At 42.7% G+C, this 14,980-nt stretch overlaps 1 protein-coding gene across 2 annotated transcripts in view; it reads right to left on the bottom strand.

The window, feature by feature from the left end:
* Positions 1–14,980, bottom strand: part of POLR3A (RNA polymerase III subunit A) — a 192,684-nt gene that overhangs the window by 76,947 nt on the left and 100,757 nt on the right. For both annotated transcript variants that reach the window (XM_033942449.1, XM_033942450.1), the window contains exons 19-20: positions 10,244–10,381; positions 6,144–6,314 (exon numbers count right to left, since the gene is read on the bottom strand). In XM_033942449.1, coding sequence (XP_033798340.1) covers positions 6,144–6,314; positions 10,244–10,381 — 309 coding nt within the window. The remainder of the gene's footprint in view (positions 1–6,143; positions 6,315–10,243; positions 10,382–14,980) is intronic.

The following is a 14,980-nucleotide window of genomic DNA, read 5'->3' as shown; positions in this document are numbered from 1 at the left end:
ATTCGGAAAAATCAAAAGGGGACAGATTAAGAACCAATGCTAGGAAGTTTTTCTTCACCCAAAGGGTGCTGGACACCTGGTATGCGCTTCCAGAGGGTGTGATAGGCCAGAGTCCAGTATTGGGGTTCAAGAAAGGATCAGATAATTTTCTGAAGGAAAAGGGGATAGAAGGGTATAGATAGAGGATTACTAACAGGTCCTGGACCTGATGAGCTGCTGCGTGAGCGGACTGCTGGGCATGATGGACCTCTGGTCTGACCCAGCAGAGGCACTGCTTTATGTTCTTATGTTATGTTCTTATAACATGATCAAATTTGAGCTGATACCGGGAGAGATGTTGCATAAGAAATCTAGTGTAAAGATGTTTAATTTTCGAAAGGGCAACTATGATAAAATTAGGAAAATGGTTAAAAAGAAGATAAAAGGATCAGTTGCAAAGGTTAGGATTGTAAATCAGGCATGAATGTTATTTAAAAATACCATTGTGGAAGCCCAGACGAGAAGTATTCCACGTAACAGCAAAGGTGAAAAGGAGAGGAAACGAGAGCCAGCGTGGTTAAAAGGTTTAAGTGAAAAATCATATGAATAGCCTTACTGGGTCAGACCAATGGTCCATCAAGCCCAGTAGTCCATTCTCACAGTGGCCAATCCAGGTCACTAGTACCTGGCCAAAACCCAAGGTATAGCAATATTCCATGCTACCAATACAGGGCAAGCAGTAGCTTCCCCCATGTCTTTCTCAAAAATAGACTATGGACTTTTCCTCCAGGAACTTGTCCAGGCCTTTCTTAAACCAGCTAAGCTATCCACTGTTACCACATCCTCTGGAAACTCGTTCCAGAGCTTAACTATTCTACGACCGAAAAAAAAAAATTTCCTCCTATTGGTTTTAAGAGCACTTCCCTGTAACTTCATCGAGTGTCCCCTAGTCTTTGTATTTTTTGACGGAGTGAAAAATCGATCTATTTGTACCCATTCTACTCCACTCAGGATTTTGTAGACTTCAATCATATCACATCATATTTCCTCTCAGCCGAATGAAGAAAATAAGAAGAAACATAAGCACTGACAAGTGAGATGCAAAGCACTGACAAAAGAATATGAAGAGAAACTTACAAGAGAGGCAAAAAACTCATAACAATTTTTTTTAGGTACATCAGAAGCAGAAAACCTGTGAGGGAATCTGTGGGACTGTTGGATGATCAAGGAGCAAAAGGAGCGCTCAGGGAGGATAAGGCCATAGTGGAGAGATTGAATTAATTTTTTGTTTCTGTCTTTACAGAAGAAGATGTAAGAGATCTACCTGAACTGGAAATGGTTTTCAAGGGTGATGATGCGGAGGAACCGAAAGAAATCTCGATAAATCTGGAAGATGTACTATGCCAAATAGACAAGTTTAAAAGTGATAAATCGCTTGGAACGGATGGTATACATCCCAGGGTACTAGAAGAAATTGCTGTCCTGCTGTTAGTGATCTGTAACCTGTTGCTAAAATCATCTGTAGTACTTCAAGATTGGAGAGTGGCTAATGTTACGTCAATTTTTAAAAAGGGCTCCAGGGGAGATCCGGGAAATTACAGACCAGTAAGCCTCCCATCAGTGCCGGGCAAAATGGTGGAAACAATTATAAAAAATAAAATTGTTGAACATGTAGACAAACATGATTTAATGAGACAGAGTCAGCATGGGTTCAGCCGAGGGAGATCTTGTCTTACCAACTTGCTTGACTTCTTTGAAGATGTGAATAAATATGTGGACAAAAGGTGAGCCAGTTGATGTAATGTTATCTAGATTTTAATCTAAAATTTGTGCGTCGTGCAAACCTAAAACAGGCTCAAGGCAACCTATAGTGAGTGGGAAAGGGAGTCGAGGGTCATATAGGGAGGGAAAGGGGAGAGAGGAAAGAAAAGGAGGGGAAGGACCTGCCTTGAACTGCAAGGTAATGGCGGAATAGAAATCACTAATGTAATGTAATTGTACTAAGCAAAAAAAGGTACATGTGGGGATCATGTAGATATTAGTTAAAGAGAGTAGAGTTTTCAATTTTCCTTCCTGTGGAGATCATGTTATTTAGTTATCAAACAATAGAGTTTTCAGTTTCCTCTGGAATAGGCCATGGTTGGGTTCTGTTCTAACTGTCTCTGCGAGGTTATTCCAGATTTGACTCCCAGGAAGGAGAAAATGGTTTGGAAAATTCTTCTGTATTTGAGATCTTTTGTCGAGGGAAGGTTTAGCTGAATCCTGTTAAGAATTCTGTGAGATGGGGACCATACATCAGAGAAGAGTTTGATAAGAAGGGCCGGCTGAATTACATGATGTTTGAATTTTATTCGGGATGAGATGGGTAGCCAGTGAAGTTGCTTAAGGTGGGCTGAGATTGAGTCAAAATTTTTCAGACCAAAAATGTAGTCTTATTGCAGTGTTTTGAATAACCTGCAATTTTGTGGATTAGTGTGGTGTTGATTCCTAAGGTAAGGGCGGAGTTACAATAGTCCAGTTGAGACAGTATCATCATCTGGACGATGAGGGTGAAGTGATGCTGATGGAAGTATGGCCTAATGAGTTTTTAACTGTTTCATGGTGAATAGGGATTTCTTTCGGAGATGGAATATTTGAGGTTCCATAGTTAATGTGGAGTCCAGGATGCAGCCTAGGATTTTGGAGGGTTTGTCTACAGCAGGGGTGTCAAAGTCTCCCCTCAAGGGCTGCAATCCAGTCGGGTTTTCAGGATTTCCTCAATGAATATGCACGAGATCTATTAGCATAGAATGAAAGCAGTGCATGCAAATAGATCTCATGCATATTCATTGGGGAAATCCTGAAAACCCAACTGGATTGCGGCCCTCGAGGATGGACTTTAACACCCCTGGCCTACAGTGAGGTTGCTGCCTGATTGGAGAGTGATGCTTGTTGGTGCCATTCGTTGGGCGCTGTGGAAGTAAAGAACTTTGGTTTTGGAGGAATTTAGCTTCAGTTTTTGGGTTATTGCCCAGGTCTGGATTTTTTTCTATGTTGTTGGCTTGGTTTTCAACCGCCGGTATGAGGAGCAAGATATCATCCGCATATGACATTATGCTCTCATCTTCAAATTGGATATCTCCAAGTGAACTCATGAACAGGTTAAAAAGAATGAGAGTGGGGAGCCCTGTGGAACTCCACAGGTCTTCAGCTGTTGGAGTAGATCCCATTTTTTGTGACAGTGTAATTCTTTGTTCACGAGGAAGTCAGTTAACTCATGTAGAACCGTATCCGTTACCCCTATCTCTGAAAGTTTTGATTGGGAGAAAGGTGGTGTTCAACAGTTGAAGGCTGCGGATATGTCGAATTGGAGACGTATAGCCTGCTGGCCTGCACTTAGCATCTGTTTAATTTTGGTTAACAATGTTAAGACGAGGAGTTCTGTGCTATGCTGTTGTCTGAATCCGAATTGAGTCTGGTGGAGGCAATAATGTTGTTCGATGTACGCTATGAGCTGTGTGCTTATGTGGGTTTCAAGGAGCTTGGTAAGAATTGGGGATGCAGCAATGGGCCTGTAGTTTTAAGGGAGTGGAGAGATCTGTATTTTGATGATTTAGGTAACGGGGTGAGTGCTATCTTTCCCATTTCTTTCAGTAACTGGCCTTGGTTTAGAAATTTGTTCAGGTGGTCGGTAATCAAATGATGATTTCCTCGGCTGCTGATGTGAGGAGGATAATGGGGGAGGGAGGGGGCAATTGTCAAAGGGGCTGCATCGGGTGGATAGTTTTGATAATGTTCCTCATGAGAGCCTCCTGAGAAAATTAAAGAGTCATGGGATAGGTGGCAAAGTTCAGTTGTGGATTAGGAATTGGTTATCGGATAGAAAACGGTAGGATAAATGGTCATTTTTCTCAATGGAGGAAAGTAAACAGTGGAGTGTCAAAGGGATCTTTATCAAGACCAGTACTATTTAACTTATTTATAAATGATCTTGAAATTGGAACAAGTGAGGTGATTGAACAGTTTAGTGCCATCTGCAAATTTAAAGTTGTTAAAATGCATGCGGATTGTGAAAAATTGCAGGCAGACCTTAGGAAATTGGAAGACTGGGTGTCCAAGTGGCAGATGAAATTTAATGTGGACAAATGCAAAGTGATGCACATTGGGAAGAATAACCTGAATCACAGTTACTGGATGCTAGGGTCCACCTTGAGGGTTAGCAGAGTCTGGGTGTCATCGCAGACAATACGATGAAACCTTCTATTCAATGTGCGGCAGCAGCCAAAAACGCAAACAGGATGCTAGGAATTATTTAAAAAAGGATGATTAACAAGACTAAGAATGTTATAATGCCCCTGTATCGTTCCATGGTGTGACCTCACCTAGAGTATTGCGTTCAGTTCTGGTCTCCTTATTTCAAGAAAGATATAGCAGCACTGTAAAAGGTTCAAAGAAGAGCAACCAAGATGATAAAGGGGATGGAACTCCTCTCGTATGAAGAAAGACTAAAAAAAGGTTAGGGCTCTTCAGCTTGGAAAAAGAGATGGCTGAGGGGAGATATGATTGAAGTCTACAAAATCCTGAGTGGAGTAGAACGGGTATAAATGGATCGATTTTTTCACTCCGTCAAAAATTACAAAAAGAGTAGGGGGACACTCGATGAAGTTATAGGGAAATATTTTTAAAATCAATTGGAGGAAATATTTTTTCACTCAGAGAATAGTTAAGCTCTGGAACGCATTGCAAGAGGTTGTGGTAAGAGTGGATAGCGTAACTGGTTTTAAGAAAGGTTTGGACAATTTCCTGGAGGAAAAGTCCATAGTCTTATTGAGAAAAATATGGGGGAAGCCACTGCTTACCCTGGATCGGTAGCATGGAATATTGTTACTCCTTGGGTTTTGGCCAGGTACCAGGGACCTGGATTGGCCACCACAAGAACAGGCTACTGGGCTTCATAAACCGTTGGTCTGACCCAGTAAGGGTTCTTATGGAATGAGTCATATGAGGAAAGGCTTAAGAGGTTAGGGCTTTCCAGCTTGGAGTAGAGATGGCTTGGTGGGAGGAGGGGAGGAATATGGTAGAGGAGTACAAAATCCCTGATGGAGTGATGTGTAAATATGAACCAATTTATTTACTCTTTCAGAAAGTACAAAAGGACTGGAAGATACACTATGAAGTTACCTTCCTACCGACTCCTGCACTGGCTGCCAATGGAGGCACGTACGAAGTTCAAGCTGGGATGTCTCTGCTTCAAGGTATTATCTGGTCTAGCCCCTAAATACATAATAGACCTCTTCTCATTCCCAACCAGCAGACATGAGAGAAGAGCACACCTGAAATTCGTCTCCCCACCAGCTAGAGGATGCAAATATAAGAGATACCATCAACAACTTCCATCGTATCAAGCAGCCTTATGGGGCAAAGACTTAGATAAACTAATTACACACACAAACAACTATGGAGAATTTAGGAAACACCTAAAAACATACCTGTTCTCGAAATACCTAGGTAACGAATCAGGACAATAGCCCCCTTCATAATCCCCCCAAATCTGATCTTGTAAACTGTCAACCCCTAATCACTAACTATGAATGCTCCAATCAATTTATGGAATTTTTCTAATTCATTGCAAACCGCATGGAACTTCACGGTCCTGCAGTATATAAACTGTTGTTACTATTACTAATGCTGTTACTATCAGATGTACACTGCTATACTCTGTAAGTCGCTGCCTGCACAGTTTCTCTTTATTGTAAACCGCCTAGAAGTCGCAAGATTGTTGGCGGTATATAAGAATAAAGTTATTATTATTATAGTAAGACAAAACAATTGTGAGGAAATATTTTTTCCTCAACACATAATTAAGCATGAACTTATTGCCAGAGGATGTGGTAAAAGCAGTTAGCACAGCTGGATTGAAAAAAAAAAAAAAAAAAGGTTTAAGCAAAGTTCATAAACAATTAAGGTAGTCTTTGGCATCTTGCTACTTTTGTGGATTCTGCCAGGTTCTTGTGATCTGGTTTGGCCGCTGTTATAAGCACGACACTGGACTAGATGGACTTTTACACTGATCCAATATGGCAATTCTTATGTTCTGAAGTCACTAACAAAAACTGCATGGAAAGCCATGGGAAGAAGTAAGATCATCTTCCAAAGATATAAGATGTTATGCTTTTAACTCTTACTCTGATATTATCCAGAACTCTCTTGAATTCCAAAGGTTCATCCTTCCCCTCCATCGCTGCTGGATCCAAGCCATCTCCCCCATAAATGAACTGGATGATGTCACCAGTTGAGCTTCGTACTGTTAAATCATACTGTGAGCAAAGGTCCTCAAGGGATTTGACCAGCCGCCTCTGTGAAAGGGAAGCAGGAAATAAAAAAGTTTTTAATTTGATTAGGTAGACCAAGCTTATAAAATGTAAACAAATGTAACTGATTTACTAATGTACACATTTTTGATCTTTAAAACAGACTTCTCAAATTATTAACTGGCTCTTATGTTTCTATTGGAATGCTTACTACTAGTGCTGCCCGATTCAGGAAAAAAAAAATTTGATTAAATTCAGCCTATTGAATCGATTTTTCGATTTGATTTTCCTGCCCAATTGGGTGGTTTTTTTTAAACATCCTGGTGGGTTTATTTTATAGCCTCTTCACCCCCTTTGCCTTATCCTAACCACGCTGGCACTGTGGTGTAAACAAAATAAACTAACAAAAAATACTTTTCCTCTCTCTATTAAATCCTAGCATTTCAAATCTGTCATATTGTAATCACAAAACAGAAAATAAAATTATTTTTCCTACCTTTGTTGTCTGGTCATTTTTCAAATGGTTGTCTTCTGATCAGGCACTCCTTCTTTCTTCTTTTTCCGTGCTAACCATCCATCTTCCATCTCTGTCCTCCCCTTCTGTTTCTCTTTCCTCCCCCAGAGGTCTGGCATCTTTCCTTTTTTTCATTTCCATCCCCCCGCAGCTGCAGCGATGGACCCCCATCCACCATCTCTCCTTTTCTCAACTACCCTTTCATCCAGCATCTCTCTTCTGTGTCCCTGTCCCTATTCTCCTCTCAAGTACTGTCCCTGTTCCTATGCTCCCTCCATGCCCAGCATCTTCTCTCTCCCCATATCCAGTTTCTTTCTCTCTTCCTTACCTCTTCTAACCCCTTTCCCAGTTACAGGCTTTCTCCTACTATCACTCCTGCCATCCTGCACCCTGCCCACCTACTTTGGAGCAGTATCTGTCCCTCTTGTATCCTTCCCCTTGTGGTCTTGCATTTCTCTCTCCCTCTCTCCCATTAGTCCAGCACCTCTCCTCTGCTTGCCTCCCTCTCTTTTAGTTTGGTCTCTCTTCCCTTTCACTTCACCCCAGGTCTGGCATCTCCCCTCCCCTCTCTTCCTCCTTCTCCCTCTGCACAAGCCTGCCTCCCTGCCCTGAAGGCCTGCTCCCCACCACGAAGACCTGCTCCCCCCCACGAAGGCACTTTCTTTCTTCCTCCCCGCATGAAGGCCTGCTCCCTCCACGAAGGCCTACTTCCCCTGCCGCGAAGGCACATTTTCTCCTCCTCCCCGCTGCGAAGGCCTGCTCCCGTTGCAAGGCCTGCTGCTCCCCCCCCACCATAAACGAACGCCTGCTCCCCCCGCAGTCTGCACCTTCCCCGCTCTTACATCCTTAACGCTAATAGGGCAGTCTGCAGGCTCACTGGTAAGATAAGATAAGAATTGCCGCTGCTGGGTCAGACCAGTGGTCCATCATGCCCAGCAGTCCGCTCACGCGGCGGTTCTCCGGTCAAAGACCAGTGCCCTAACTGACCATTTAACCCTACTCTCTGTTTGCTATGTATCTTTTAAACAGATCTTAATCCAAAATAGAACATTACCTCCTATCCCATAACTTTTTTTTTAATTTCCTCAGAAATCTTAGAAACACAGAAACATGATGGCAGATAAAGGCAAAATGGCCCATCCAGTCTGCCCATCCGCAGTAACCATCATCTCTTTCTCTCTTCGAGAGATCCAACGCGCCTATCCCAGGCCCTTTTGAATTCAGACACAGTCTCTGTCTCCACCACCTCTTCCAGGAGACTGTGGAGACAGTAAGGCAATAACGCACCTATAAGGCCCAAGGCAGCTAGTTAACCCCATATTTGTACTGTGCACCTTTGGGGTGCACTGGTGTTGTATTTGCTGTGTTTGCATCAATAAAATTGTTTGAACCTAACCCCATCCTAAGGCCCAGGCTCCCGTAATAAGGCAGCGGCACGGCTATAGAGCCCAATACTGACCGGTGGTGACTCTCTGCAGTCTCAGCACGTCTTCGGGGCTGACTGCTCCCCACCTGCGCTGCAGCTCCTCCTCCTCCGTCCGTGGCAGCAGCGGGTTCCCGGAGGAGCTCCCAGCCTTCACCTGCATGTCCGCGGCGCTCTCCAGTGCCGGCTCCTGCAGCCTCCGGCTCCTGGCCAGAGAGTCGGCGATACTCATCCTCTGGGCCTGAACCTGCCTCCCGGGTCTTCTTTCAGTGGGGGTAGCTTTCCAGGGCTCGGGCCCAGCAGAGAGGATGCTCTCCCGCTATAACGCTCCGCCCTGTGTTATAGTGATCCCTGCAGCTGCCCATGGTCCTCAGCCCCGTGGTCTCTGCCGCAATCCTGCCCCTGATGTCAGAGCAGGGGCAGGATTGCGACAGAAAGAACGTGCCGCTGAGGACCATGAGCAGCTACAGGGATCGCTATAACACCAGCGAGCCTGCAAGCTGTCCTATTAGCCTATAGGAGGTAAAAGCGGGGAAGCTGGGGGAGGCAAGAGCGGGCAAGCTGGGGGAGGCAAGAGCGGGCAAGCTGGGGGAGGCCTTTCTGACAGACCCTCCCCCCTCAAGCAGGAGAAGCAGCAGATGGCCAGCAAGAGGCAGCGCTGCAACTCCTGTTTTAGGAAGGCACGAGGGAAGGGTCAGCCATTGAATCGGGAGGCCGATTTTTTTTTTAATTGAATCGATTCACCTGATTCGAATAGGTGAATCGATATGAATCGTGAATCGGGCAGCACTACTTACTACTGAGAACTTTGTGCTATTTATTTTTACACCTCAAACATTCATAACCAAAAACCTTATTCACCTTTTGACCACTCTCAAAATTTCCTCTTGCAGCTCATACCATAATCCTCTTTCAATCACATCAATGTAATACAACACTTGCATGTGACTTGCTGAAGAGCAGCACACATCAGTACCCCAATTTACATATACTGTTAATAGTGACTGTTTAAGGAGAAAGGCACACCAATTGTTGAATTATCAAAAAGTGACCTTTTTCTTTTAGAATTCATATGAATTCCATCTGATTGTTGAAATAGAAAAAGTTGCACAGGACAAGCAATTAAGCTTAGAAACAAGGGAGTAAAATGATTTGCTATTTAATTTTAGGATCAACTGTAAATTAACATATGAATTTGAATAACAGGTGGAAGATGTTAAGTCACAAAACTTAAGCCACTGGTAAAATTCATGGCATGCAATCAACCACAAGAGAACTAGGAAAAAATGTTTAATAAGGTGACCAACTACCTTGATGCAGGAAATTCTAAAAGTGAAACGTTTCATGTCAGCAGCTGGTTACCAAGGTGTAACAATGGAGGACAACTTTAAGATAAGTTTACCTACATTTATATAATGGTGTAGTTGCAAGTACACATTAACTGGCACTGAATTTATTAGAGAAGCAAAACTTTTAACTGTTTTGGACCAGGCAATTTATTGGTATCTTCACTGATTTCAAGTGGAATGATTACCTTCTGAAATCCATTTCACCTGTAAATATGATTTGGATTGTTCGGTGCTGAGATTTCTCAATATCTATGCATTATACTAGCCCTCATATGGACTAGCCCTCATTAGTTAGTTCTAGCATGCAAATTTTAAAAAATAAGGCCATGCTTTCTAAATTCAAATAGAAAGAAACCAGTATAACATAACTATTTAAGAGCAGTCATGCTATATAATACAAAAAAAAGCCAATGAGAAACCATACTGTGATTTGCCATCTTTGTATATTTTGAGTAAAGCTGGGGGGGGGGGGGTCTCTTTCAAAAACTAAGACCTCTGGGGGGAAAAAACAAGCTACTTAAAAGTGTTGGCAATAATACAACATATTTGTCCTTGTTCTCTCTCATGACTTAATACTAAAAATATTTCATCTGCAATAATGATGTCAATCAGTTTTTTATTACACATGACATCACATGCAATGAGTAACTCTGGCCAACAGGCAAACTATCTACCGAAGCAGCATTACCTGCATATAGCCTGTCTCTGCTGTCTTCACAGCAGTGTCAACCAGACCTTCACGACCAGCCATTGTGTGAAAGAAGAACTCCGTAGGTGTCAGACCAGAATAAAAGCTATTTGCAACAAACCCTTTTGCAGCTGGAAGCTACGAAGGAAAAACAGGAAAGATCATTACTATGTACATTTATTGTAGAACTGGTAAAAAAATCACCTACCCCCCTGACCTCACCCATTCTGGAAACAGAGGAACTTCATTTCGAGTAGGTGTGCAAGGTTCCAGCACCTTTTCTACATAGAGTTTGACAGTTTTAAAGTAAACAATTTATTAGTTGGCTCGAGATAAAGACAAGGAACACAGGGCTAGATTCACTAACCTGCCCAATTGTGACCAATCCATGTCCGATCCAGGCAAGTACAATGGATTCTTCAAGCACAAATATTCTAATCTCCGATTGCCCTGAACGCCCCCATGCGCTGACATGGATCTCTAGTGTATGATCCAGACACATGCGTAGACCATCTGCTTTCCCTGTAGTTGGTCTGCGCATGCGTTAGTTTGCTATGTTTCTTTTGTTTATTTTTGGGGGGGCTCCCCCCCCCCGACTCAATCCCCGGTGGCGGCAGCCTCTTTTTTTTAAACCTCTCAACTTCTTTGCGAGCCCATGGTTTTAACCCACTTTAAACCCGCGGGCTTGCAATGCTGGGAAGGGCAGGGCAAGTCAGGGGCGACAAGAGGAGCAGAGAGCAGGGCGAGTTGGGGGCAGCAAGAGCAGAGAGCAGGGCAGCGGGAGGAGAGTCAGGGCAAGAGCAAGAGAATGAAGTCAGAAAAGCCATGAGCAACTGGTCCCCAGCAGTCACTTCTTGACGATCGGCCATCCCAGTCAATGTTCAAGATTTTAGTTTAGTGAATCGCATCCCTGCCTACTTTGCATGTCCTTTCCCTCATTTGCATGCACGGATCAGAATCGGATCGGTACACAGGTTAGTGAATCGGTTTGGAGGGAAATCGGGTCACAAACCAATCGGTACACGATCGATTTGCTTAGTGGATCGTTAATATTTGGGAGGTACAGTCCCGCTTTTCTTGAACAATGACCTTCATGCTCCCAATAAAATACCACCTGAAAACCTTTCAATAGCTTAACAAACTACTTTCCTGTGACATCTTTCAAACTAACTACAGTCTCTCTGTATCATTCAGAGCCTCTACTGCTTTCTAACCTCACTGCCCTACAGCCATGCTATTACTTAAGTTACAGTGCAGCTTCTCATTGAAGTGACAGCATATACCAAGTCTGGAAACATTCCTATGGAAAATGTGTTCACGCTAAAATAAGGCAATATTCACAACTAGGGAGATTTTTACAGTCTCGTACATTCAAATAGGATTCAAGAACACACTGTAATATCTCAGGAAACATAAATGCAGCCATCTTCAAGTGGCATGCTTAACAATACACTTCTGCCAACTGGACTGCATGAAAGCTTTCAATGATTCACTTTTTTCTGGCAATGATGATTTTATGCTGACCATTCTGTTTGGATATATAAGGAAGAGAATGTTAAGTTTCCTGATAACTCCCAAAAGCTAATTTAACTCAGTCCAATAAAAAAAGGTTACATTTATTTGCTATGAGCACAAAAAAAGAGAAGGAAAATGCTTCACAAGACCTATTTAAAAAAAAAAAAAAGTAAGGTAAAACAAGGGTTACAAAACCCCAAAACAAGTTTTAATATGTAAACATAATCCAAAAGATAAAATCTTTCAAATAATAGTCATTGCATAACATGCTGGAATACATACATCAAACATTGGTAGGACTTGACCTGGCCACGTTTCAGTAAAAGATGCCTACGTCAGGAGTACTACTGTTTTTGAGATAACTGTGGCAGAAGAACTTTCACTTATTTGTTAGCCTTCATTTGTCTCCAAAGAAAGAAAAATAAAATAATGAACTATCCCATCACTGTTAACACAATACATAAGGGTAAAATGGGACATAAGATGAAGCCAATCAACAGATCCCATTTCCTGCTTGCACAGGCAAAAGAGTGAAAGGATATACACAAAAACCCTAAAATTAAAAACTTCCTTTAAGGAATTTTAGCTCACCCTTCTTCAGTGTGCACAAAGCTGCGGGCAATGGCTCCTTGCGCATCTCGCACCTCTTTGTGATGTCAGGGAGGCGACTTCCGGTTCAGGTGCAGGATGCGTGTAGGAGCCGCCACCTGTGGTTTTGTGCACACTGTGGAGTGAGGAGGATGGAGCCGGCCAAAAGATAAAACACCCAGGGGCAGCAATGAAAATGTAAGACACCCCCTGGAGGGAGGCACCTAGTTGAAGCACAGAATGGAAGGAGGGAGAGGGGCATGTTGGGACTCAAGAAAGAGGGAGCACAAACTTGGGCCTTAGAATGAAGGGAAACAGAGAGCCATAGAATGAAGGGAAGGAGAGAGTGAGGGAAAGATACTGAGGTGAGGGAGGGAATAGAAAGGGAGAATTGGGTATCAGAGAGAAAGAGATGGTGCACATGAGGAAATGAAGAAAAAGGAGAATTGTTGGGTACAGAAAGGGAGGGAGAGAGAATTTTTGGACATGGTGGTGGGAGAGGAGTGAGGTAGAGAGATGCATGGGGAAGAAAGATGTCAGACCGCAGGGTGGAGAGATGCCAGACCGCAAAAAGGGGAGAAAGCGAGAGATGTTAGACCTCAGAAAAAGGGAGGGAAGAAGAGAGAGATGCCAGACCATAGGAGAGGAGAGAGATTCCAGGTTATGGGAAGGAGAGGAGAAAGATGCCAGACCATATGAGGGGAAGATAAGAGTTGTCTGACCATGAGAGAGGGATGAGATGGTGCACAGGGATGGAGGGAAAGGGGAGACAAGAGGGAGGCGATGGTGCACAGCAATGGATGCAGCAGGGAAGAGATAATAAATGCTTCTTATGGATAGATGGGAATAGGAGAGAAGAAAGAGGGAGGAGATGGTACACATGGATAGATGGGAAGACAAGACATGGAAAAGTACATATATTTTGAGAAGAAAGCAGAAAAATGGAAGAAAGTTGAATGTTAAAAGTTAATGCTAAAGATGGATGGCAGAAAGTGAGGGGGAGAAAAAACAGCAAATGGATAAGGTGGCCCTGGATACACAGTTAAGAGCACAGACAGAAGAAAGTGCAGTCAGAGACTGGGAAAAGAAGGTTTGAAAACCAAAATCACCATGCAACAAAGGTAGGGGGAATTATTTTATTTTCAATTTAGTGATTGAATTGTGTCAGTTTTGAGAATTTACATCTGCTGTCTATATTTTGCACTGTTCAGGAAGAAATCCATGTTTCTTTTTCTCTGGGGTTGTACCGTATGCAGAGTCTTGAATCTTAGGGTTTCGTTTGCATATATTAGTACTTTTAGTTTTTGGTCCCATATTTGCATAGGGGTTATCTGTGTTCTGGTAGGAATGAATGTTGAGAAGCATACAGTGTGCTTTGTGTAGTTTAATTTTATGGTTAACCATTGTGTATTGTTAATAAGATTATATTGTGTGTATATGTGAAAAATGAATGGAAAAAATGGTGTTACAATTAATACTATTATGGGGGTAGGGACTGGGGCAGAGATTAGGCGGGGTCTGGCCTGCGACTTAGCCTGTGATTTATTTACAAAGACCTTTATTTTAGAATTTTCTTGCTCCTCTCTCTCTTTTCTTTCCTCCTCGTCTCTTCAGTTGATGTGTTGATCCATGCTCTTCCTGGGTTTTATGACTAGATGCTTATTGGTCATATGTGAGATTTTCATTATTTATTTGTGTACATATTTTGTGAGTACTGGCATATGCAAGTGTTCTATTCAATCTGTATTATTATCTGATGTTTCATATCTCACATTGGTTGTTACTTCCTTGGTTGTAAAACTTTTTCAATAAATAAACTCTGACGTTAAAAAAAAGTACAATTTAAAAATCCACATAAAATATATTTTGGACCCAAAATGGTCCGTGTTTCAACGATGCTGTCTTCCTCAGTGGTCCCTAAAGAGCCAGATATAAAAGCTCATGGATTAAAAACTAAAACCAAACTGAATCGTAACTCTGTGCAGATGAGATTGAAAACCTTGAACCCGCTAATCCAAGTCTTGAAATTTCTCTTCCTGGGCTTTTTAAACTTTCCTCACACTTCATTATTTTTTGTGATTGCATATAGACCAGATGGAAGAGTTCCTGCACATACCTTATAGAGAGAGTCCAATGCTGTCTCAGCGGGTTTAACAAGAGGTGGAAGAGATGGAGTTTCTCCTCTCTCTGTTAAACTACCTATAGCCCTGTCTAATGAAGATAACTCGATCGCGAGTTCCTAAGGGCTTGGCAAGCTCAAGAGTTCTGGAGGCAGCATTTCTTCTGCACCTTATGTTGCTCCAGTCATCCCCCAGTCTCATGGCTGCACAGGGGGTACTGATCCTGCAGGGTTGAGTGAAATCTCTCTCCCAAAGGCCAAAATCTCCTTCACATTCGGTGCAGCCGGAACACCCCGTGCCGAAGATGAAACGAAGCTCATGATCACCTCCTGCCACATTAAGGTAGGCTCTGACTGTCGGGCTGAAGCAGCTACTCTACCTCTTCTCTTCGGCATAAAATTAAGTTTTCCTCAATATCATTGAGCAGAAAATATGCAGGCAAGCAGGACAGAACTTCATTGTATCCTCACTACACCACCATCTTGTCACTCTTTTATTTAACAATCTTATATTT

Source organism: Geotrypetes seraphini, chromosome 4, assembly GCF_902459505.1.
Source record: "Geotrypetes seraphini chromosome 4, aGeoSer1.1, whole genome shotgun sequence".
Lineage (NCBI taxonomy): Eukaryota > Metazoa > Chordata > Amphibia > Gymnophiona > Dermophiidae > Geotrypetes > Geotrypetes seraphini.
This window is presented reverse-complemented; position numbering and strand designations above follow the sequence as displayed.